This window comes from Lissotriton vulgaris, chromosome 9 (assembly GCF_964263255.1).
Source record: "Lissotriton vulgaris chromosome 9, aLisVul1.2, whole genome shotgun sequence".
NCBI lineage: Eukaryota > Metazoa > Chordata > Amphibia > Caudata > Salamandridae > Lissotriton > Lissotriton vulgaris.
Window position 1 is genome coordinate 249,305,426 of NC_141697.1, and position 24,116 is coordinate 249,329,541.

General features: G+C 43.8%; 1 protein-coding gene across 16 annotated transcripts in view; it reads right to left on the bottom strand.

Annotated features, from left to right (window-relative positions):
• KTN1 (kinectin 1) overlaps positions 1-24,116 on the bottom strand; it is a 467,921-nt gene that overhangs the window by 384,730 nt on the left and 59,075 nt on the right. For all 16 annotated transcript variants that reach the window (XM_086937462.1, XM_086937458.1, XM_086937457.1 and 13 more), the window contains exon 2: positions 8,203-8,761. In XM_086937462.1, the coding sequence (XP_086793588.1) occupies positions 8,203-8,719 (517 nt within the window). In that variant the 5' untranslated portion in view covers positions 8,720-8,761. The remainder of the gene's footprint in view (positions 1-8,202; positions 8,762-24,116) is intronic.

Sequence of the window (24,116 nt, forward strand, 5' to 3'; positions counted from 1 at the left end):
AAACGATAGTCACTGCCCTCATTTCCTCTAAAGTAGACTACTGTAATGCTCCTTTTATTAATATTCAAAAACGTTTTCTGCACAAGTTGCAGAACACGGCAGCGCGGTTACTACTAGGTACCCCGAAACTTAAATCTGCATCTCAAGCTCTGGTCCAACTACACTGGCTTCCCATTGGTAAATGCAATCAATTTAAAGCGCTCTGCATAGCCTTCAAAGCGCAACAAGGCCTTGCCCCAGATTATCTAAGACATTTCCAACGTTACATTCTAGCACGTTCACTGCACTCATCCCCAAGTGGAAATCTTGTAGTACCCAGATTCAAAGGAGTTAACTGGGGAAGGAGGGGGTAACGAGGCTGCGGAACTCGCTCCCCACAGAAGTAAAAAACAAAGCAAATCTACTGGAATTCAGGAAGAATTTAAAAACATGGCTTTTCACTAAATAAATGGCCTCTCATCACCTTTCCATAACACATTAGATTTCTCAGCTTGGCTCAGCGCCTAAATACCTTCGGATAATTGTTGCACTTTAGAAATGTTGTTTTCATTTCATAAGAGTTATTATGTCTCCAACTGAAACCACTTTTAGTGATGCAGAAGAATTGGAGAGAAAAAAGTAAGCATTATGGAGATCCACTACAAGGAATGAACACTCCTTCACTAAGCATTCAGTCTTAAATTTGTTGAGAAGTAAAACAGTCGAAAAAGGGCACCAATAATCATTCTTTCTATAAAAAAAAAAAAAAATTTGGAGTACATGACTTAGTGTAAATGTGACATGGGAAAGGCTCTAAGGCACCTTTATAAAAAAAATTAAGATCTGGTCTAAACTGTGAAAGAAATCTCATGTCAACCTCTATGGAGGGGAAGATGATAAAAGCTGAAAAACAGGGAGATATGCATAAAATCCTCTGACATTCAATAATGTAAGTAGGACTTGATTGTCAATGCTAAGGTCCGCCACATAAGTCCTTACATTTGTAGAATTCCTCCAACTGCAAGATAGGACAGGGAGCATGGAACTTGATGGTAAAAATAGAGACTAGCATTATGCAGAACTCTTTATTGGCACTCATTTGCACAGCACTTTACAGAACAAAATATAACAGTTTAGCAACCATGAAATTTGTATCATCCTTCTTGGTGCATAACAACCATGCTGCCCAACATTCTCACTCTTTGAAAACTACTCCTGGGCAGTCAAGTGCCTTAACCCTTACCAATTGAGGTAACTGGATAAGTTTTGATTAGAACAAATAAAAGAAGAAAAAAGGGGTGCTAACAGGTGCAGTGCCATAAAGGATGTAGGTTACTGCTTCCAATGTGTGGAAGCATTCGGCAGGGGACACGATGGCAATTTTAGTAAGGGTTTGTTAGCATTAACAGATGATCTTTATTTTGACTTAATATAACAAATTTCAAACCTGAAATTGCAAATAAAGGGTTTTCATTAATTTTTATAATTGATAAATAAAGCAAAATATGTAGGAAAAGAACATATGAAAATAAATACTTCCTTTTGAAAAAAAGCACGTTTAACAGAGAACATGTGAGCATTTGATTGCAAGGTTTCTGCGGTGCATGCGATAAAGCACAAGTGTTTTACCGTTTAGGCCAGTTTAGTGAAGTATAGATGTCATGACATTTTCCAAAATCTCACAGATATCATGAGACTAGGTAGCCATTTTGGTTAGATAAGACCATATATCAAGAGGAAGAAAGAAGAGACAGCAACATGACCAGTTCATGCAGCTGTCAAAAAACAGCTGCGTGAGATGCACGAATGCACTCAGATATATTGATTGAGAAATGAGGAAATGTCTTAAAAGAGAAAGCATGTTGTGAGGTATAATAGGTTTAGAGTGCACAGGAAGTGTATTAGAAATGCTCAAGATGGAGGAAACAAGTGCTAACGTAACTAGTAACTTGGTACAATACATCTGGTACAAAGGAAAATAGTTCACTTTAGGAATCAGCTCAAAGGAATTAGGTCAAATGAAAAGGAGTAATGTCTTAAATGAGAATAGTGGTCACTTTCGGAGGAAGGTACAAGAAATATAAAGAATGATAAAACGCCTGTAGTAAACTAACCATTTAAATTAATTAAATAAGAAAGAAACGTGTAATATAGTGAGGGAAGATGGTAGATGCACCTTTTAAATAAAGGGTGCCCATGGCAGCTCTCTATGTAAAGGTGTCATTAGGAGCACAAAAGAGTGCACAAACCATCCTGAGAAACAGGATTTGGAAGAGGAACATTATGTTTGGGAGGATTTGATGAGCGAATATAAAAAAAAACTGTCAAGGGTGTGTTGAGGCATCCACAGGGGAAAGATATGTCAAGTCTAAATTGAATAGGACACCCCAGTCATGCAGACTGGTGTTCCATGGCGCACATTGCCGATTACACTAAAGAGGGGATCCGCCACATTTTATGAGGGCAAGGAGTGTATATAAATAATCTGGATCCATCCTGGCTTAAGTAGTTTTTTTTGTTCTGATATGGCAGAGACCTACAAATAGTACTGGACTGAAAAGATTACTGGAGCAGGACCAAGACAAGTTGTTAAGTTTTTCAAGCCTACTGGCACATGCTATGGATATGGCGCAAGAGGCCCTCATAAAAGGGGTGATGGTGGCTGTCTCTCTTCTTAGATGATGGAGCCAGGCCCTGACTGGTTTTGATAACACCAACTCTGCTTTGATTGCAGAATACACAATTCAATTCTAATGTGAATTATCCCAAGATTAATTTAGCCAATACAAGGTCTAAGTTAGAGATAAAAGGAATTGCTATTTCATGAACGGCTTCTTAACCCTTTTAGCCTCACCAGTGTGTCCATTGGCCAACACTGAGGCGGCTCTAAAAGGAACCTCCGGTACTTGTACAGGAGGATTCTTACGTTTTTAATAAAGGGAGGCTGCTCCCTCCAGCCACATTCCCGCACCACCACCCAACAGCGATCTGTTATATGGTGTGCTGATGTCGCAGACTCCCTACTGCAGCAACGAGGGGCAGTAGGGGAGTGCTCTCTCCGCCTCTAGCGGGGAGTTTAGGCCGAAAACAGCCTCCCCACGGATGAGGGATACATCCTTGGAAAGAGGAGTCACCCCTTTCCAAGGATGCCTTCCTCAACCACTTTCCTGCTTGCAGATCATGGTCTTGCCACGATCCAAGAAAAGGAAACCGCTAGTACCAGTAATTGTCTTTTTTGGGGCGGGGATCTGAGAAAATCTGCCAAACCCCAGAGGGGTGGAGTGGGGGCAGGGGATTTGCGAATAAATAATTGAAATGGAAGATTTTCCCTGGTGGGTAACATTTAAGATCCACAATTTTCCTACCACCCTGAGTTCCCAAACGTCTCCCAATAACAAAAGGTACCACACAACTTGTGAACAAGAAAGGCACTTGTACCACTGATATTTAAATGCTAATAAAATAGGTTTAAAACAAAGAAATAAATAACAAAAGGTAGCACACTTATGTGGGTGGGCTAAGAGACAGTCACACAAAAGTCCCAGGATGAGGAGATCAGCAACAGAGGTATCTACGGTATTTAGGGCTGTGATCGACCACCACCCATGGAAACCTACCAACCACAGCCATTTTTGAAAACTAAACAAGGAAATTCCAGGGTGGTGTGCTTCGCATGAATCCCACATTGTTTTTGTACCAAAAATACCCTGCAAACCTCACACGTTTTCGTTACATTTCTGGGATGGAAAAATTTGGGGACCGGCGGGATAGACAACATTCCTACCGCCCAGAGATACTCCACCTGTCCCAATAAAAACACTGCCCCACTTGTGTGGCTGGGCCTACTGCCAGCAAAAAAATGATTAAACCAGTGTCAATGGGAGTCCTCGTAACCTTCTGGGATCCACAGAATGGAATGCACTAGTTGTCTACTTTTCAAAAAGGTTTATGTTTGGTAGGTTTCCCTACATTCCGTCTGAGCTAGGGCTCAAAATCCCCGGCTACCCACAAAAGGTACACTTCGCAACTTTCTGTAAATAGAAAGGTCACAGAAGTGAAATGGGCATTCCCATGTCTTTCCGCGTCTCAATATTCTGCATCATTAGGTTCTGAAAGCAACTATGGTCGCAAACCATTGATCAGAGACCAACTCTCAAAAGAAGTAATTGCAGGCATCTGCTCCACATGCCTGCCCTAAACAGAGCCTATATACACCAAGACAATGGAAGTTCACAAAGAATTTCTTCTCCGGGTATGCAATCTTAATCTTGAATTTCCATTGGAAAGGAGGCAGCAAAATAGATTGAGTGATGTTGTCCAATCCTGGGAGTAATCTGTGTAATGGTCAAGGAAAGTGAGACAAGTAAGTTCTGGGAATATATAAAATGGCAGAATGAGCCCAGTGCACCACAAACAGAGAATAATTCCACATTACAGACTTGGGTTAAATGTCTAAAGAAATTGTGTCTCCCCATTGATCTAGGTCAACTTTTCGCTTTGAGTAGCAATTATTTTCCTAGTGATTTCTAAACTTATTTGGTTAACAGTTGTCCTGGGGCGTAACATCAACAAAACCAGTTTTATTAGTGGGTGAACAAAGCACAAGTGAACAATTACTTGAGCCTAGGGTTAAATGGGGTGTTGGTGACAGCAGAAGGTCACTAGAAACCATTAGAAACAAAGCGGACATCATAAATCTAAATTTTTGTCTACACAGTGCAGCAGTAGGAGTTTATAATAAAGTGAAGCATGCAAATTTGCATCCTTTAATAATGGGGAGATGGGTAACCATGTGAAAGGGGATGGGGCAAGTGATTTAGCACAACTAAGATTTGATATAGTACAATGTGCTTTGCACAGATTGTGCGTTTGATGGAAGATCAAAAATTGATCATTCACACATACATTTAGAGCTTTCCCTTACTAAGTAAGGACTTGTTATGGGTACATACATTCAGAAATAATGCTGCAGAGCAAGGTAAACACATCTAGATACAGCAGATATGGAAAATGAGCAAAACAACATTTAAAAACACCTGAGCTCATCATATTTGAATTTAGCACTCTTACACTTGGACCCCCAAAAAAGGAATAGTATGAGAATAATGTGTGACTTACAAAGGAATCCTAAACTCAATTTGCGATAGCGAAGAATTTTGAATACAAACTAATCTTGGTTCCTCAAACATTTCCATAATGTATCAGGTTGTGTTTTTTGGCTGCTATAATGGTTTCCGGGGATCTAGTTTTCAAACAGCAAAAAGAGTGCAGAATTTGCGGGTATGGATTTGAAACATTACACGTATCTATCGTTCAGAGTACAAATACCTTGGAATATTGTTCGATAAAGGAGGACGCTTTATGAACCAACTAGAGGCAATTAAGAGGAAAGGGATGCTGATAGCTACCACGCTTAAACAGCTAAAGTCTAATCTGAATGGTCCCACTCTACTTCCACTGCTCCGTGTGGCACAAGTCAAGCTAGAGTCATCTATAACATACGGCAGTGAGGCTCTAAAAGGCATAGATGAGAAATTGCTGGACACAACCATTGCAAAGGCCTACCGACTTCTCTTTAATCTGCCAACCTACACCTCACAAGCCCAGATCCGGTTAGAGTTTGGACTGACCTCCCAAAAGCTTGCAAGAAGAGGTTCATACATAAAGTGCTGGCAGAAAATAAAGAACTCGCCAGAAAATTCACTGAACCACCTGCTATGGCTAGACCTAAGCAGCTCTCTTCAACTGCCGGCGAAAACTTTCCTAGAGGAATCCCTGACTATCACAGGTCTAAAAGAACTATGGGAAACTCCTTTACCGCATGTGCAATTCAAGCGTGTTGTAAACAAGAGCATAAAAAAATCAATCGCACCTGGAAGATAAAGCGACCTTTTCACAAAGGCGACACGCATGGATGACTTTGTCCACATACAAATCGCCTGGGTTACAAGCATACTTTGGTCTGGGGTATGGCAGGAAATCAAAAGAAGCCTTTTTAAAACATAGGCTAGGGATTCTACCCTGTATTCCGCATCTGCAACCATGGCTGAGAAGGGGTTGGGGGACAAAATGCAGGCTGTGCGGGGCAGAGTATGAAGACTTCGAACATCTACTATGCACCTGCCCAAGGCTGAAAGAGGAAAGAGTAGCCCTGTTAAAAACGGCCTTCAATGAACTAAAAATCCGCACATGCAGACAAGCGGCTCTTGCTTGCTTCGATCCAGGCCTTCCCCCATTAAATGGGAAGATGGTCAAATTCCTGAAATGTCTGGAACTGAAACTAAAAAATCTGGAAGATGGCACCAGACCGGACTAGTTGAATATTGGCCAAGACACCACACTTGGACCTCACACCTGCACCAAACTGTTTTTATCAAAATTCTCTTGTTTTAAAAATAATATATTTTTCTAAAAATCTTTTTATCCGAAGGTATGAGTTATCAATGTACTTTTGTAATGGTTTTAATTAACCTAAAACAATAAAATTACTTACTTACACATATCTATCCATCATTACATTGTATAAGGTACGACAGCTGGGGAAATATTTGGGAAGAGGGGGTGAAAATATGCAGGCAAGTAGCAGAGCTTTGTCTAAAATGGAGATCAGACACAGGTAGTCTGAGATGTGTTCAAGTTTCAGGACTTGACCTTAAACCACCTCGGGAATGCCTACAGTTCCAATGATGTGGACAACGAACATAAGGTGTGGCCCATAGAAAAGTTGCTTAACTGGAAAGCCTGAGGTTTTCTTGGAATTTTGTCTCAACACTGTGGCTAATGGTATGGAGACAAGTTGTGCCCTCATGTTTATTGAAGCAGAGGAGGCCTGTAATAATGGCAGTGTACAGGACTGGAATGGCGATTCTGCCACTGTGACATTTTTCAGTGGGGTTCAGGTTATGGGGTTGATTTTAGATTAGGATTGGCTTGCATTTAAACCAGCACCAAACTGCAAGAATACGTGACATTAATAGGGTCCTTCAGGCATGAATAACAGTTTTGCCAGGGCTGATTTTGGTTTCGAGTCCAGTTCTGAAAGCACTGACCATTACCAACTGGATCTCATCATTCGTAGACCACCCGAACAGGGAAAGCCTTTGTCAGGCTCTAGGTCAGATTTAGCCCTTTGAACTTAAAACTGAAGTATGGCCTGTAAATACATATCCAGGGTCTCTAGATTTAGTGCCAGAGTAAAGTTAGCACCCACACTGGGTGTCTGAATGAGATATTCCTGGGTGTCTTTGAACCATCTGCTGAGACAGGAACCACTGCCCCAGGAAAATTGATATTTGCAAACATCCTAGAAACAACACTGAGACAAAAATGGTGGTGTTACACCCTGGTTGTGATTGTTTACCACCATGAACCAAGGGTACATCCAATGCACGTTCAGAATGAGCAAATGTAAGTAAGGGTCCTGAAAGTCTGTCGCTTTTCTGTCTACCTGTTAGTACGTGAGCCTACGGCTTCTCTGGGCTTCTTCAGAGTAAAGAACTAGTTGCGACCATTAAGATTCAACATGGACAGGGGCATCTCCCATAAACAATTGGCTGGGTAAACTCCAAAGATATGGGTGGAGAGGCAGAAAATGAAACACTAACTAGGCTACAAAAACAACTGATGGGAAGAACAGAGGTTAGCACCTGGGGCACAATCATATTGGCATTAGCAGCCAAAACAGACAAAAGACATCCATAAAAGCACACTAAAAGTGGCTGGGTAACACATAATTCTGAAAAGTGCCAGGGAAGCCCGTGATTGTATTAATAGACATTCATTAAGTGAAGGGACAGGGGACACAGCAGAACAGGGCAAAGGCAGGAGTAGCAATTATTGCTTCCCAACCAGATTTAGAGTGAATCCCAATAGGGTCTACGTGATGTAGGATTGTTGCACCATGGAAAGAAATTACACCACGTAAACGTACCCCTAACCTTTTATCTGTCATGATGTGAAGGGGATCTTCCTTGATAACTCACTGTTTTCCAATGTAATGTATGTATCAGTATTGTACTAACACAATAACATGTACACAACAAGGCAATTTCAAATGGGTTTCAGAGCCAATTCTATTTCTGCAAACCTCAGTTGCACGGAGACAAAACCAGAACTTGAAAAACTAGATACAAAAATGGTTCCAAACAAGAGAATTGTAGACACAATATTAGCTTTGTTATTCATGTGTCTTAATTCCACATTAAGATTTGCAATATGAAATACCTCTGGTCTGTGTCTGCTTCTTTTGCGCAGCTTTTTTCTTGGATCCAGTAGCTTCCAGTGGTGGAGTTGGCTGCTTTGCAACAGGAATGGATTCTACTTTTTTGCCTGTATACTTTGATCCGCCAACCGCTGTCTCCTCCTGCACAAGTTTTGATTGTTTCTTCTCCTTCTTTTTTCTATCTCTGAGGCTGCTTGGGTGTTCTGCAGGACTCAAGGTAACAGGAACAGTGTGTTCTTCCTCTACAGGAAGGGCATCCATCAAATCAAACTCCAGCGCAGCACTTTCAGAGTCGGACTCGTGAAGGTGCCCATTGTGGGCTTCTTTTCTCTTATTCTTTCTCTTGTCAGTTCTCTTTTTATCTATCTTAGCTGGTGGGAGCTTCAAGTCTTTCTTCTGCTTTGCCAAAACTTCATCATAGGATGTCTCTTTCATGAAGAGCCAAAAGAAAAGGAAAATTACTGTAATGACCACAGAAGGGACAAGGACTATAAAATAGGTTGACTCGTAAAACTCCATTGCTGTTCTCTTGATGATGTTGATGTTGTTCTTCCAAAGTGTCTAAATAAAGAAAATATACAATTAAATAAAAAACACAACTTATTCACGAAAATGTTATATTGCATTTGTGGTTTCTCCCCAATTTGATCACTTTACGATATGGAATTATTACAAAGAACCGTAAAAAAAAATGTTTTGTAATGCTAAGTATGTGTCCCTCAACAATCAATTTAAATATACTGAGGGGTTGATGGAATGTGGTCATATATTGGGCTTGTGCATTTACATTAAGTCAAAACAAAACAAAGGACCCGAAGAACCATTTATGGGAAACCAGTGTATCAGAACTTAAGCATACCAAAAGAATGTTTTCCAGAATTTCTTTGCCTTTTAGGCAACGTGCCTAATTAACCAAGTTCATAAACCTCATTAATCCCTTGAATAAGAAGTTTTCGTTCACAAATCAAAGAACAGAGCAATATTAATTTGTGTGTATTAAAAAAAAAAGCATGTTGAGGGTGAGGAAACGAAAAGAACATTGTACTATAATATAAATGATCACAGAATCCACAATACTGTACCCATTGTTTGCGAGTTACTCTAATTGTATTTCAGTGTCTAGTGTTTATTATGACGCAACAGTCCTTCCCAAGCAGCTAGCATTTATGTAAACGAAAGTCTGAATAGATTCCCACACAAAAAGGCTTTGTTGCATAGCTGTGGATTTATCAAATTGTTGATTATTTAGATTTCATTTTAATATTTACATGCCACGAGCAAAGTGCACATTTCCGCTCTCGAGTGCAAATTTGTTCGGCAAGAAAAAACAAAATATGTTTAAAAAAGTTCTTTAGTGAAGCAGCATTTGAAATAAATTCACCACCCTACCAACGCAATGTGATTCGAATGGCTAGTGGTCCTTCCTCAGGGTGTCATGGCTCAACATTGAGGAGAATGTGATTAAAAATTTCAAAATTCACATTAAATGCCATTTATATGACTGCCTATCAGATGAAAACCGGTGTTTACAGGGTACCAAGTGTTTACTTTCAAATGCAATTCAGAGACAATGTTGCATGCTATGCTTATGCCATTTACTCATCCAAAACCTCATCTACCTCTATGACCTCCCAAATAAAACTTTCTAGACTCTGCCTTCTTCTGTTCCTCCATTATCCTATTCAAACCAACAAACAGATTTGCATGTCCTCCGCTCAAATGACGTCATATTTCCCAATACTAATCCACCACTAATCGTTTTTGGGTTCCGGTGTAGCCTGCTACTTGTCGTAAAGTGCTTTGACGCCTCATCTGGGGTGGTAAGCACTATCTAAATAGAATTACAATTTAAATTAAGTTCCCTGATGCAAGTGTTACCATTGTATTACAACATGAAAGCTAATTTTCATTAAAGAGTAATTTACCATAATACTTGCACAAACAAATGGACCTGGTTTACAAACGCAGAGGTAGGTCCAGGGGAACAAGAGGATAGGACTGTCGGAGTTTGCGCCCTCCCGATTTAAGCTCAAGAAAACAAAGGCAAATGTTACCGGTCTCGATTGAGGTAAAGTAGTAGCTCACTCATCGTGAATTGCTGGTTGTACAGGAGCCCTTGTTATTCGTGCTGTCTCTCACAATAGGTGAGGGGCCAACAGGTTTCAGAAAAATTGCTTCTTTTCTTTTGTTTTTCTATCTCTGACCCTGCTTGGAAGTTCTGCAGTACTCAAGGTAATAGGAACGGAATGTTCTTCCTAAACGGGAAGGCTATCCCCCTGATGCAGAAGTCTAGCCCGGGACCAGGGTTCGATTCCCCGCCTCAGTGGGTCTTGGGCTCAAAAATTCCACAGACCTGATAATTCTCGCCTTGGTGCCTCTTCCAATCATGGAGTCCCACTCTGCAACTCTGGGCAATAGCTTGCTTAATCTCCACAACGCTAAGGATGCCTGGCCTCCACCTTGGGGGTGCCCAGGAGTGGACGCCTCACAGGGAAAGCCAGGATGGGTTCCACAGCGGTATTCGTACAAGCGCCTTGAGACCCTTGCGGGTGAGTAGTGCGCTATACAAGTATCAATTTACATTTACATTTTTAATTTAGCATGTTTGTGTATCGGGAGCGAGTGTAGTGCCCTAAGGTGTGGTATGATGTGAGTTCTGCGTGGGAGGTTGAGGGCGAGTCTGGCTGCCGAGGTCAGGATGGTTTGTAGTCTTCTAGTGACTTTATTGGTGATCCCCGTGTAGAGGGTGTTCTTGTAGTCCAGCTTGCTGGTGACTAGGGCATGAGTGACAGTGTTGCTTGGGAGCCATTTGAAGACCTCCCTCAGCATCTTCAAAGTGTGGAAGCAAGAAGCAGCGAAGGCATTGACTTGTGTAGTCATGTCCAGTCTGCAGTTGCGGATTATTCTGAGGTTCCTGGTGAGGGTCTGGTTCGGTCTGCCACCAGTTGAAGTCTCATTGTGCGGTGTTCTTGCCTAAGATCACTTTTCTTCTGTCTTGTCAGTGTTGAGCTTGAGACAACTGGCTTCCATCTAGTTAGCGACCTCGTCGTCATGTAGGAGGTAAACCGATTTCCCGAATGACGTTAGCAAGAGGGATCATCGAAGCAAAGTGGAAATTAAAATAAGGAAAACATTGAAAGTATGAGACCAGGAAAGAAGTCTTAATAAACTGATAAATCACCTTCATGGAATAAAAAGCAACCAGAAATTATTAGGCTCAAACCCTCAATTCTGCATTTCAGAAAGGCGCTGAAAAACATCTCTACTTTGAGCGACTTCATCCACAATCGATAAAGCATGTCAAGCTGCTACCGTGCCGAGGCTCAACCAAAAGAGAATTCCCTCTCCTTTGACTTGTTCTGGAGTCATCTCTCCTCTGCTATATACACTGCTCCATTGATCAGAAATCCCAATACAAACACAGAGAAAGAGATTGTGCTCAACAAGTACAAAAATCGTGTTATTAGTAGTGCAGTAGTACTCATTAATGCTAGACAACTCAACACTATAAATGTGTAGTTTAAGAGTTGTTTTACACATACTTCTAAATAGCCCCATGTAAAATATACCACTTTCAAGTAATCCTAGCTTTTAAACAAGCATTTGCAATGCAATAGGTCTCGCATTTGCAAGAGTTTGAGCTATTGGCATTGTAAATGACAATGCCTTTTATTTATGTGTTGGTTTTAAAACATAAATAAAAGGCATCGTCATTTACATGCCAATAGCTTAAACTCTCGCAAATGTGAGACCTATTCTAGACCTATTGCATTGTAAATGCTTGTTAATGACTGCTATCAAAATCCTCCACAAGGAAAATGTGCTTTGTGAGCATGACACCTTAGTTTCTTTCCCTCTGCTAGTGTATTAGTAGGGAAGATAGTCAAGGAAGCCTCAGGTGTTTCACCGAGAAAGTTAATAATGTGTTCTATTATTGACCAGAAATAAATGCAAAGTTAGACAAACAAGGTAAGAGACAACAAATAATTCATTCATGAGCATCACGGGGAAGTGGCATTAACCTCATAGATGCTATTAAACATTCCTCCCCAGTGCTGCGCTGTCCATTGGAACTAGTGCTGAATGGACGTCCAATGGTCGTGCGCAGCACTGGGGAGGTAGTGCTGCCGTCGGCCAATGCACCGAGGCAGCACTTAAGGGGTTAAAGAATGAAGCTTGTACACAGCTGTTGAATCTGGCAGGTGGGGCACAACATATGTCTGGACAAAATTACAACTCTTATGTCGAGAAAGCTTATGACTGGGAGTTCAGTTAAATAAAATGCACGGATAGGCTGGGGTCAGATTACAATGTATATATGAGCATGCAAATCTTTGCTATGCATCAGCACAAGTGGGTAAATATCGGTGTGCAAAGAGCTTACCTCACTCACTAAGGGCATGAGACATACCCCTACTCTCCAACATGTACACTGGGAAAAATAGGCCTGTAATGTCAGTGTAACTAAGTACACAGATTGCCAGCCACACACTTACTTAAATCCTCTATTTTTGAGGGAACAAACCATAAGAGACTTCCTGGTTCGTACGGGTATATCACTCAAACCCTTTTATTATTTATTTGTTTTTTATCTTTTTTTAAGTATTGATGTATGAAAGGGACACCTTATCGTTTTATACACCTTATATACAATTATTTACAATTCGCGATTATTTACAACACAAACACATACACATAACTAGTTGTATTATACAAAGTGAATAGCTCTGATATATATACACTCAAATATTCATACTACGAAGAAAAAATCATCCGTAATTCCATAAAGACCAGAGTCAAAAGTATAAACTTGATGACAATCATAAATCAATGAACTACAGTTGAATATAGGCAGTTCAAAAAAGGAAAAATAGACTTCAAATTAATTCATTCAGTCCATTCAACCAATAAATGGCTAATCTTTTTACGCCAACGCGTTTCGAATCCGGTATGTCAACTCTACGGATTCTCATCAGGGCTCTGTCTTAATACGGGATATCTGCAAGTGTATAAAATAAAACTTGTTTTAGCTACATTTCTGACAGTTGTTTAGCTTCCAACTACATCGGATTCCTCATATTACCTGTTGAACCAGCAGCCGCCGGTCAAGGGTAGGGTATTAGTTCTGACTGAGTTTCTTTTCTTTTCGGGATCTAAAAACAAACGCAGGTATCATGACATGTTCTTGCTCACTTTCTAAGACCAGAATGGGGCACATATGTTATCAACATACCTTACTGGATCATGCTCGTGAAACTACGTTTCCACCAAATGGGAGTTAATTTTCAGTCTTGTATTACAGCCTGAAAATAATGAGAATAACGTTTTACGCGCTTTTTATGCACAGACGGAGAGAGTATGGCACTCGTTGCTCTTCTCGGCATACCTGCTCTGAGGGATTCCTCGCTTTTGGTGGAAACGTAGGATCACGAGCATGATCCAGCGTTGGCGTAAAAAGATTAGCCATTTATTGGTTGAATGGACTGAATGAATTAATTTGAAGTCTATTTTTCCTTTTTTGAACTGCCTACATTCAACTGTAGTTCATTGATTTAGGATTGTCATCAAGTTTATACTTTTGACTCTGGTCTTTATGGAATTAAGGATGATTTTTTCTTCGTAGTATGAATATTTGAGTGTATATATATCAGAGCTATTCACTTTGTATAATACAACTAGTTATGTGTATGTGTTTGTGTTGTAAATAATCGCGAATTGTAAATAATTGTATATAAGGTGTATAAAACGATAAGGTGTCCCTTTCATACATCAATACTTAAAAAAAGATAAAAAACAAATAAATATTAAAAGGGTTTGAGTGATATACCCGTACGAACCAGGAAGTCTCTTATGGTTTGTTCCCTCAAAAATAGAGGATTTAAGTAAGTGTGTGGCTGGCAATCTGTGTACTTAGTTATATTAATGGTCCAGCTAGCCCCACGTCCCAGGACCTGACTCCCCCATTCTTCAAATGTAATGTCAGTGTGGCATATCCTAACACCAGCACACACATTGTGAAAGAGGAGATGTATCATATGTGCACTGGTGAAAGTGCATTGTATAAAGTGTTGGACGCGGTCTATTGTGTGCTGTTCAAAGTGCCCTCCAATACGTTACACACATGGCTACTTAACTTCTGAAGACATGGAAATTAAGAAATCTCAACGCAGTACAGAAACTGTGGATAACTGCGCAGTATCCGCTGTCATACTGGCAGGCCCAGCTAAATTCTTGTGTTGATACACGTACAATTTCCGGTACAATCTTCAGTGGGTCCTATGAGCCCCACCAGATGTTTTAATGCAGGCTAATCTTCCTCCTAGTGATTTCTCCAACTGGCTCCTGGTAAGATGCTCAGGACTCTCGCAGCACACAAAAGAAATCGAGGCACCTAGTGCGGCCCTCTTCCCTCCAGGTACTGTAAAATATTCAGCCCACAAAGTCGTTGGGAGTGCAGCGGGGGTATTGTCTCAGTGCGCGAAACTGTAAGCGCACGAGACGATGTGCACATCGGCTGTCCCGGCGCAAGCGAAGGATCGCCGGGGGCGAAACTGAAAGCGCGGTGGGAGCACACGAGACACCGTCGCCGTGAGCGTGCACATCGGCTGTCCCGGCACAAGCTGAGGATCGCCGGAGAAGACACACCGAGCCTGAATTGGAGCCTGCTACCGAGACTGGCCCACTGCGGAGGGAGAGGGACACGTGGAAAGAGCCCGGTAAGTGCGGGGGGAGATAGATAGATAGATAGATAGATAAGATAGATAGATACACACACACAGCATGCCGGAATCGGAGCGCGTCGTCACGCGCGCGACCTGATCAGATTCCTGCATGCTTCGCATGCCCATCTCTTGTCTCAATTTTGGCTCCTTGTAAGCAGAGCCGACAGCAATAGGTCTAGCTGCGACAGGGCTTTCGCCCTGTATCGCAGGTGCGAGAGATAAAAATTGGGAAGGTCGACCGATGTAATGAGAAAGACAGAACTACAACACTGTGAAGCCAAAGTACAATTGGCCAAAAGGTAAGGAGTGGTGGAGTGAGAGAGAGAGATAGAGAATGGTGCTGTCCTGTGCGTCCACCTGAAAAGCACCCCCACAGAACAGACATATCCAGCAGAATAGATGCATCTAAGGTCCTACCAGAATCCACCCTTCCCCTTAAGGGGCGTGTTCCAACATACTCGCACAAAGCTATGTGATGGGTAGTCGGTGTGAAGCTCTAGAATGAGCGTTCTTTTAACTCATCCAAAAGCTGATGATGATCAGAATAGAGCTGCAAGTGTGGTGTTCGAACGGAACCACTGATCACATCCACAAGCATTGAATACCTTTCAGAGAAGCCACAATGAATTCAGAAATCTGTCTAGTCACAGAACACTAGAGATCCTAGCCCGGGCCTATCAAGGAAACAAAACAAAAGGTAATAATCTCTTCCAGAGAACTCAGATGAGAACAGGCCTCCCTGCTGATGAACCCACCTGCCAGGTTATAATGATAAGAGGGATAATTCCAATTAGTCAAGGAATTACTCTGTATTGTTCATTCTGCTAGTTATGCTGTACGATATAATCTATGACCTTAGCTTCAGAAAAGGCCTTCATATATTTATCTATCTGATTTCCACTTGTATAAATATAATACAATATGAATCAATGGTTAGGCATTTTCTGCAAGACGTAACAGGCACTAGCATCACTATATCAAATTCAGGAAGAAAACAATGCCCAGTCTTAGCGAGGCATATCGGAAAGGGGAGTGTGTGGCCAGTGAGTGTGCTAAATTCTACTCCGGTGCCCAAGCATGGGTATGTGGAGGGCGGGGGGTTGTAGGTGGTTGGGGAGGACAGAGTGTTCCTGTGTTATTCACAACTTGGTTCTCAAGAAAAGAATACTATCTCAGAATGCCCGTCTGCTCAACCTCTACCTGTAGCTCAGTTCTGAAGGAGTATGCCCCACCAGTGGCCACTGTAAGGAATGCTTAGATGAAAGGACCAGTTTTACATGGGAAGTCTATCAACTAAAAATGTAGCAATTCTAGTGAAAGGATTTCTAACTGATTATTCTGCCCCCCCCCCCCCAATTTCTCGAGAGAGAGCAAGTAGTAACCGTCAGTTTCATTAAGCCTATTCTACTGTTGAACAAAAAATGATTGTACATACATCTGAGCTGTGGAATATTGATGAGGAACTTTGTATGAGCTTCCCCCACAGTCGGTGTACTGAAAGGCGATTAATTCATATTACCTATTGCCAAAGGGAGGCATTTTTCATCACCACCTGAGAGGTACTCTTAACAAGAGACCAAGCAAGCTATCTTCTAGATAGTCCACCAGCATAGAAACACTGGTGTTGCGGGTCAGTCAATCTCCTGTCTTTCATTGATTTACAAATCCTACTGCCCTTAGATGGTCAAACCCTCCTGCAGTTCTTCATGTGCACAGGAGCAGGAGGAACAAAATCTGCTGACATCTGGTACAAAAGAGACTTCACCACACTTCCCAGCGAGCCATGACCAGTAATGAAAAAAACAGACAAAGATAGGTGCAAAAACAATTGTAGTCAGTAGTCTGAAGCCCCAAGAAGCATTACTAGGTACGCACAGAGCTTCTCTTATCAAGGACCTCAGATACAGATCAACCGAAGGGACTCTTCTGAGGCGAGGATGTAAAATGATTCCTTGACCCTGAAGGTACACAGCAACCACTGCTGAATATTTATGAACACCCTTGATGGTGTGGGTTTTCTAACAAGATCCTTAAACTCTGTCTGCTGTTCCTAGTATGAATTTTAAAGTAGGCACATGAAGTACCCTAGAAAAGAGAAGAAACTATTAGGACAATGACTGCAAAGGAGACGTAGATCACCAAGTGCTATCAACATTACCCCCCCCCCCTTCCACTGCCGGCTAGGGTTTCCATCAATATTTGTACCTCGGTTAAATCTCCAAACTCTCAGATTTTAAGTATGTTGAAGTGGGTAAGGAGCACACAGGTACCAACGAAGCAGCACGGTCCAAGTTAAAGAAAAAATACAGAAAGGGTAAAACACGTCTAACTCAATGGAAGCATGGAGTTCATTCACAAATGCCCAAGGGTAGTGTGCAGGCACATTGCCTGAAGCAGTTTCCTGCATCTTCAGATCAACAAAATGGAGCAACAAGTCCGGCACCACATCAGTCATAAGCTCTTTACCAGCCTAATGTGTTAACATAAGTACAAACACTGATTCTTACACATATTTAATGAAGTACTCTCCACCATGATCGCACTCAAAATTCAAACTAAAGTCACACCAAGGCTGTCCTGATGTCAATGTAGTACTATACACAACTCTACGTCATAGAACAGCATCTTTCCATGCCTGTGTCTTTCAAACTCACAGTTCTAAAGGAAAAAAGCAAAACATCCAATCACTGAACGCAGAATGCTGCAGCCAAATAGGCCCAGGCTGGTTGATGGTGTCTCACATGTTATGGGTCAACCAGACAACCCTGCAGTACATGCCATGAAATGATCTCTGAGAGACTGGCAGACTTCAGAGTGCAGACAATCAAACGGCATCACCTCTAGAAGGCTAGCTGGACTGATGAATAGTTTCACGCATGCAAGTTTCATTTTTTAAAAAGGAGTATGGCTGGGTATTTGACATTCCCCTAATAGATTAAGCCAGCCTGCTTCCGATTGGCTCACATGGCAGACCAGCGACAGAGAATTTAGTAGTGCTGTGCACAGTCACCTGCATGACGGCATCACCTCTAAAATGCTGGATGGTCTGGGACAGAATCAATCATATGACAGTCTTGCATCTGAAAAGCAATAGAGATGGGGCAATAAAAATGTTGTAAACATTCTATGAAAAACGACTTAATTAGGTGATGGAAATTAATGCAACCAGTCTGAAAAAAGCCTGTACCTATAATATATATTGTAGTCATAGTTTAAGAAAACCAGGCCACGTGAGAGCCTTGCAGGTTCAGTACCTTTATCAAAGTCACTCGACTTGGGCAATAAGTAAGAACGTTTTTGATTGTCTTCAACTTTAAATGTGGGATTTTCAGCCCCTTGCAAAAAAGTGCGACTGCCCTAACCCAGTGGCTATTGCCCTCCCCGAGTCTACTCTAGGTACCTCCATTAGCCGCCAATACCCATTGGCTAGACGTCAATCAAGCTTATCATTGGGACTCCGCTCCAAGTTATTGATTCAATGCTTCAATCCAATTTTGGAAAACTTAGAGGGTGCAGAAACTCATACTCCTCAGACAGCTTTGTAAACCACCCTATATATGGGCGCAACCTCCAGCAGGGTTTTTACAAAGATGAAGAAGCCTCCTTTTCAGAAAATATGCTTAAAGCAAAAAAGAAAAGTACAATGGAAAGAATGGATAAACACTAAACGTCACCACTAAGACAAGGAACAAACTATTCATTCTGTCCCGCTAAAATCAATTGCACAAATGTAACTACATACTTTACTAATACTGATTGGGGGAAGAGCCCATCCCACAAATATTCAAAACTACAATATTGGAAGGAAGGGTGACGGCGGAGGAACATGGTGGACACCGCTGAATAAAGTAGTGCGCCACCTCACCTAATAATCCTACATAATCTGGATATCCAGGTTTTTAATCGTGGTCTGCTGGAAAAAAGGCACTGCAGAGCCTGGTCTGTTCTCCCAAAAGCCGCAATTCCTGGGTCGGAGGACCCAAAGTCACACCTGCGCCCCTGTGACACAAGGCCCTGTGAGGCGATGCCTTGTAACTCACACATACGGCCTTTAATTGCCGGGAGCTGCACTGCTGGACTCCGCTGGTGCCTGGTCTGGCCTCTGATAGGGATTGCGAACAGATCTTTTGGGTGCGTGCTATTGAGCCTCCCCTGTCAAGTCAAGTCAAGTCAGAGAATTTATATAGCGCACTACCTACCCAGAGGGTCTCAAGGCGCTTAGAAAGGGGAGGAGGATTACTTGTCAAATATCCACGTTTTAAGTTGCTTTCTGAATGCTAGGTGGTTCTGGGTGAGGCGAAGGTACGCGGGGAGTGAGTTCCATGTTTTAGCAGCCAGGTATGAGAAGGATCTGCCTCCCATGGTGGTCTTGTTGATGCGAGGTACAGTGGCGAGGGCTTGGCTGGAAGAACGTAGTTGGCGGGGGGGTGTAGAAGGACAGTCGTGAGTTGAGGCATTCTGGTCCGATGTCGTAGAGTGATTTGTGTGCGTGGGTTAGCAGTCGGAAAGTGATTCTCTTATTGACGGGTAGCCAGTGGAGGTCTTTCAGGTGACCAGAGATGTGTTCGTTGCGCGGGATGTCTAATATGATTCTGGCTGAGGCGTTTTGGATTCGTTGGAGTTTCTTCTGAAGTTTAGCGGTAGTACCTGCGTAGAGGGTGTTTCCGTAGTCCAGTCGGCTCGTGACTAGAGCATGGGTGACTGTTTTCCTTGTTTCGGTGGGGATCCAGCGAAATGTTTTCCTGAGCATGCGAAGAATGTTGAAGCAGGATGAGGATACGGCGCTGACTTGTCTGTTCATTGAAAGTGAAGAATCAAGGATCACGCCTAGGTTCCGTGCGTGGTCTGTCGGGATGGGTGCTTTTCCAAGGGCTTCCGGCCACCAAGAGTCGTCCCATGCAGAGGGGGATGTACCTAAGATGAGGACTTCTGTTTTGTCTGAGTTCAGTTTCAGACGGCTTTGTTTCATCCATTCGGCAACCTCTTTCATTCCTTCGTGTAGGTTAGTTTTGACGGTGCTGGGGTCATTGGTGAGAGAAAGGATTAGTTGAGTGTCATCCGCGTAAGAGATGATGTTGAGGTTGTGTTGGCGGGCGATGGCCGCGAGGGGGCTCATGTATACGTTGAAGAGGGTGGGGCTGAGTGAGGATCCTTGTGGTACGCCATAGATGACTTTAGTGGCCTCGGATTTGAATGGTGGGAGGCGGACTCTCTGGGTTCTTCTGGTGAGGAACGAGGTGATCCATTCAAGTGCTTTTCCTTGAATTCCGATGTTTCTTAGGCGTTGTAAAAGGGTGCTGTGGCAGACTGTGTCGAAGGCTGCAGAGAGGTCGAGGAGGATGAGTGCGACTGTCCAGTAGAGTCGAATGTCGTCTGTTGCTGCGATGAGGGCGGTCTCAGTGCTGTGTTTTGCTCGGAAGCCAGATTGTGAGGAGTCGAGGGATTTGTTGGCTTCGAGGAAAGCGGCGAGCTGGTTGTTGACGGCTTTCTCGATGACTTTGGCCGGGAATGGAAGGAGCGAAATGGGGCGGTAATTTTTGAGTTCGGTGGGGTCCGCTGTGGGTTTTTTCAGAAGGGCGGTGAGTTCAGCGTGTTTCCAGTCTTCCGGGAAGGTGGCGGAGTTGAAGGAGCAGTTGATGACGTCTCGGAGGTGCGGTGCTATGACGGAGTCTGCTTTGTTGAAGATGTGGTGAGGACATGGATCTGTGGGGGATCCTGAGTGGATGGAGTTCATCAGGCGGATGGTGTCCTCAGTGGAGATTGGGTTCCAGTCGTTAAGGGTGTTCACGGGGGGAGAGTGTTCAGCAGATGGTTGGGTGGGTTGGTCTCCGGGTTGGTTGTCGAAGCTGTTGTGGATGTCTGCAATCTTGTTGTGGAAGAATGAGGCTAGGGAGTTGCAGAGGGCTTGGGAGGGGGTGATGTCGTTGGAGTTGGCCGAGGGGTTGAAAAATTCCTTGACGATGTTGAAAAGTTCCTTGTTGTTGTGGGCGTTGTCGTCAAGCCGATCCTTGAATGCTGTTTTCTTGGCATTTCGGATTAGTTGGTGGTGAGTGCGGGTGGCGTTTTTGAAGTCGTCTTTGGTGCTAGAGGTTGGGTCTTTTTTCCAGGCCTTTTCAAGGGAGCGGCAGAGTTTCTTGGACTTCTTAAGGTCATCGTTGAACCACGAGGCCTTCTTGCTGCCAGGTTTGCTTTGACGATTTTTCAGTGGTGCTAAGGTGTCGGCGGTGTTGGATAACCATAGGGTGAGGTTGGCGGCGGCTTGGTTTGGGTTAGAAGAGTGGGCTGGGGTGTTTAGAAGGAGCGATGCGGAGATCTGGTCGGTGGTGATTTTGTTCCAGTTTCTTTGCAGAGTTGGTTGGAGGTGGTTGGTGGGTTTCGGCTTGTTGTAGGTGAAGTGAACGCAGCTGTGGTCAGTCCAGAGGAGGTCCGTGGTGTGGCTGAAGGAGACATGATTGCTGGAGGTGAAGATGGGGTCGAGTGTGTGACCTGCGATGTGGGTGGGGGAAGTGACTAGTTGTTTAAGTCCGAGGTTGGCGAGGTTGTCCAAGAGGGTGGTGGTGTTGCGGTCATTGATCTTTTCAAGGTGAAAGTTGAGGTCTCCCAGAAGGATGTAGTCTTTGGAGGGGAGCGCGTGTGGAGTGACGAAGTCTGCGATGTCTTCACTGAATTTTGCGCGGGGTCCTGGTGGTCTGTAGAGGAGGGTGCCTCTGAGTGTGGTCTTGGGGTCGATGTGGATTTGGAAGTGAAGGTGTTCGGAATTGGCGAGGTTGGCGTCAGAGCTGGTTGAGATGCGGATAGATTTTTTATGGACGATAGCGATTCCTCCTCCTGTGTGGCCGGTACGGTCCTTGCGAGTGATCTTATAGTCTTCAGGGATGGCAATGGTGATGTCTGGGGCGGAGGAAGCGTTCATCCATGTTTCCGTTAGGAAGGCGACGTCTGGAGAGATGGTGTCTAGTAGATTCCATAGGTCAATGGCGTGTCTGTGGACCGAGCGGGTGTTGAGAAGGATGCATTGTAGGTGGTTGGGGTCGTGAATCTGTGGTGTGGTCGTAGCGGAGATGCAGTTGGTGCCGCTGAATTTGCAGGAGTAGCAAGAGAAAGGTCCATGGGTGTGTCCAGGAGCGGCTTGGACGCAGGTGGGGGCGCGACCGGGGTTAAGGGCTGCTCGACCTACCATCCAGGTGTTTTTGGGAGTCGGACAATGATAGTTGGGGGCTGGAGATGGGCTCTAGATGCGGCTGACTGCTGCCGTCCATCTAGGTGCTGCTGGGGTGGGGCCACCCCAGATTGGACCGGGTTCCTCCTGCCGGCCAGGCCCCCTCGTTTGATCCTCTTCAGCTGCATGGATCAGGCCCCGGCACAATGCACCTTAAACTTTGCTCTTCATCTACAGGAGCAGGGTGGCTGATGGGGGCATAGAGGCATGCACTACCTTCCTGCTCCAACACACTTAGGTGTATGGACATTGGTCCTCACACTAGGCAGCACAGAATTCGGCCGCATCATATAGTGCCCCCTGCCTGCAATAACATCCCAAGTGGCTGTGGGACAGTTCACGCCCCTTGTGGGGGCTGTTGGTACCACCTGAGTGAGGAGTCCAAGCTGGGGGTCGTGTCCCCTGTAAAGACCTTCCCACGTCAGCATTTCTGCTGCGGAGGGTGCATGAGAGGGCGCCATGTATCCTTGGGCCTCTGTTATGAAACCCTGCTGTGCTCACTGCGTGCCAGGAGGTCTCCATGACTTCTGGGCAGAGAGCCAGAACACAGTCAAGGTGATCGTCCTGGGGGCAGAAATCGCTCATTCCGCCTGGGGCTGGCAGGTCACTGGGGAGACATCCCCCACCAGGTAGCAACATTGTAGGAGCCATTTTAACTAATCTGGTAAAATAGAAACGCCATGTTCAAACTACTGCCTCAAACAATTGCAGGCTATTAATCCTTAAATATGATGCGTGACAAGGCAACAGCGGCCCCCAAACAGGGAAAAATTGATACATTTCCAAAGCCTATTTTGCCTATCACAGCTCGCCACTCCTGAGTTTGTGGTCCCTGATGGCGCTACCTTTGAATCTACGGACAATACTACAGACCACTGCAACAACATGGTAAGGCCCTGAGGCACAAAAAGGGTCATTGGGTATTGAAATAACATTTATCAGGCAAGATTTACACAATGTGGTGGATAGAGCCACAGAAACAGATGAGAGAGTAGGTCTCAACTCGAAGACACAATCACAGGCTTTAGTGACATTGTTCAAAAACGGATACCGACATCCCATGTACTTGGCAATCGCGGTGATCCCATTTCATCAACCTGGAACAGAAAAGGCTGTAACGCTATCATGGGACCAATGTCAAAGATCACGCTGCTGAGCAGGCGGACAGTCATTCACCTGTGACAGAATGAGCTGTGGAAGGAGCCTAGCCGCAGCACTGCAGCAATGTCTCAGAACAAAGTGACTAGTACTAGCCCTAAAACAAATTCTCAAAACAGAGGCACCATTACTAAGATCTGCCCATGCGGACCCGCAGTGGGTGGAAGGTGGTGACATGGCACAAACAGCTAGAGTTGACCCAAACCATGATAAGGCTGGACAGCTAAATGCAAGACTTACATATTGGGGAATGTGGAGCATTCCAAGAGGGGAATCCCATAACAGCTGAGCACCGCTTCTAGCAAAATACTATCAACCAGTGTAAAGACGGGCCGACTGCTGAATGCTTTGTATGCGAAGTCACCACAGACCAAGGTTGAGAACCTCCAGGAGACCAAAGCAGACGACTCGTAGGATTGAATTACGGGATAGTTCTTGGTGGGTCTAATTCCGGGCCTGAGTGAGGACTTCCCCTAACTCAAGAAAGATCTAGATCAGGAAATAACATTAAAACACATTTGAATATCTCAGGCAAACCGTTTCTACACATGGAGAAAGTTACTAATCCGAGGGAGAATTCCAGAGGCTGGAGTTCCTAGCAAAATGGGAACACACCAAATATCTTTAAAACTGCTTCAAACCGAACAATATCGGAATTAAAGGAATACAGTTAAGAGCGGAAGGCAACAGTATCACTGGATTCAATTAAAGAATGTTTAGAGCTCTTCTTGCAGTGAGTGAAGAAGAAAACATCCAATTTGGCGGAACTTCCCGGACCAAGAAACCTAGCAGAACTCAAAGGATCCATGAGCCTATT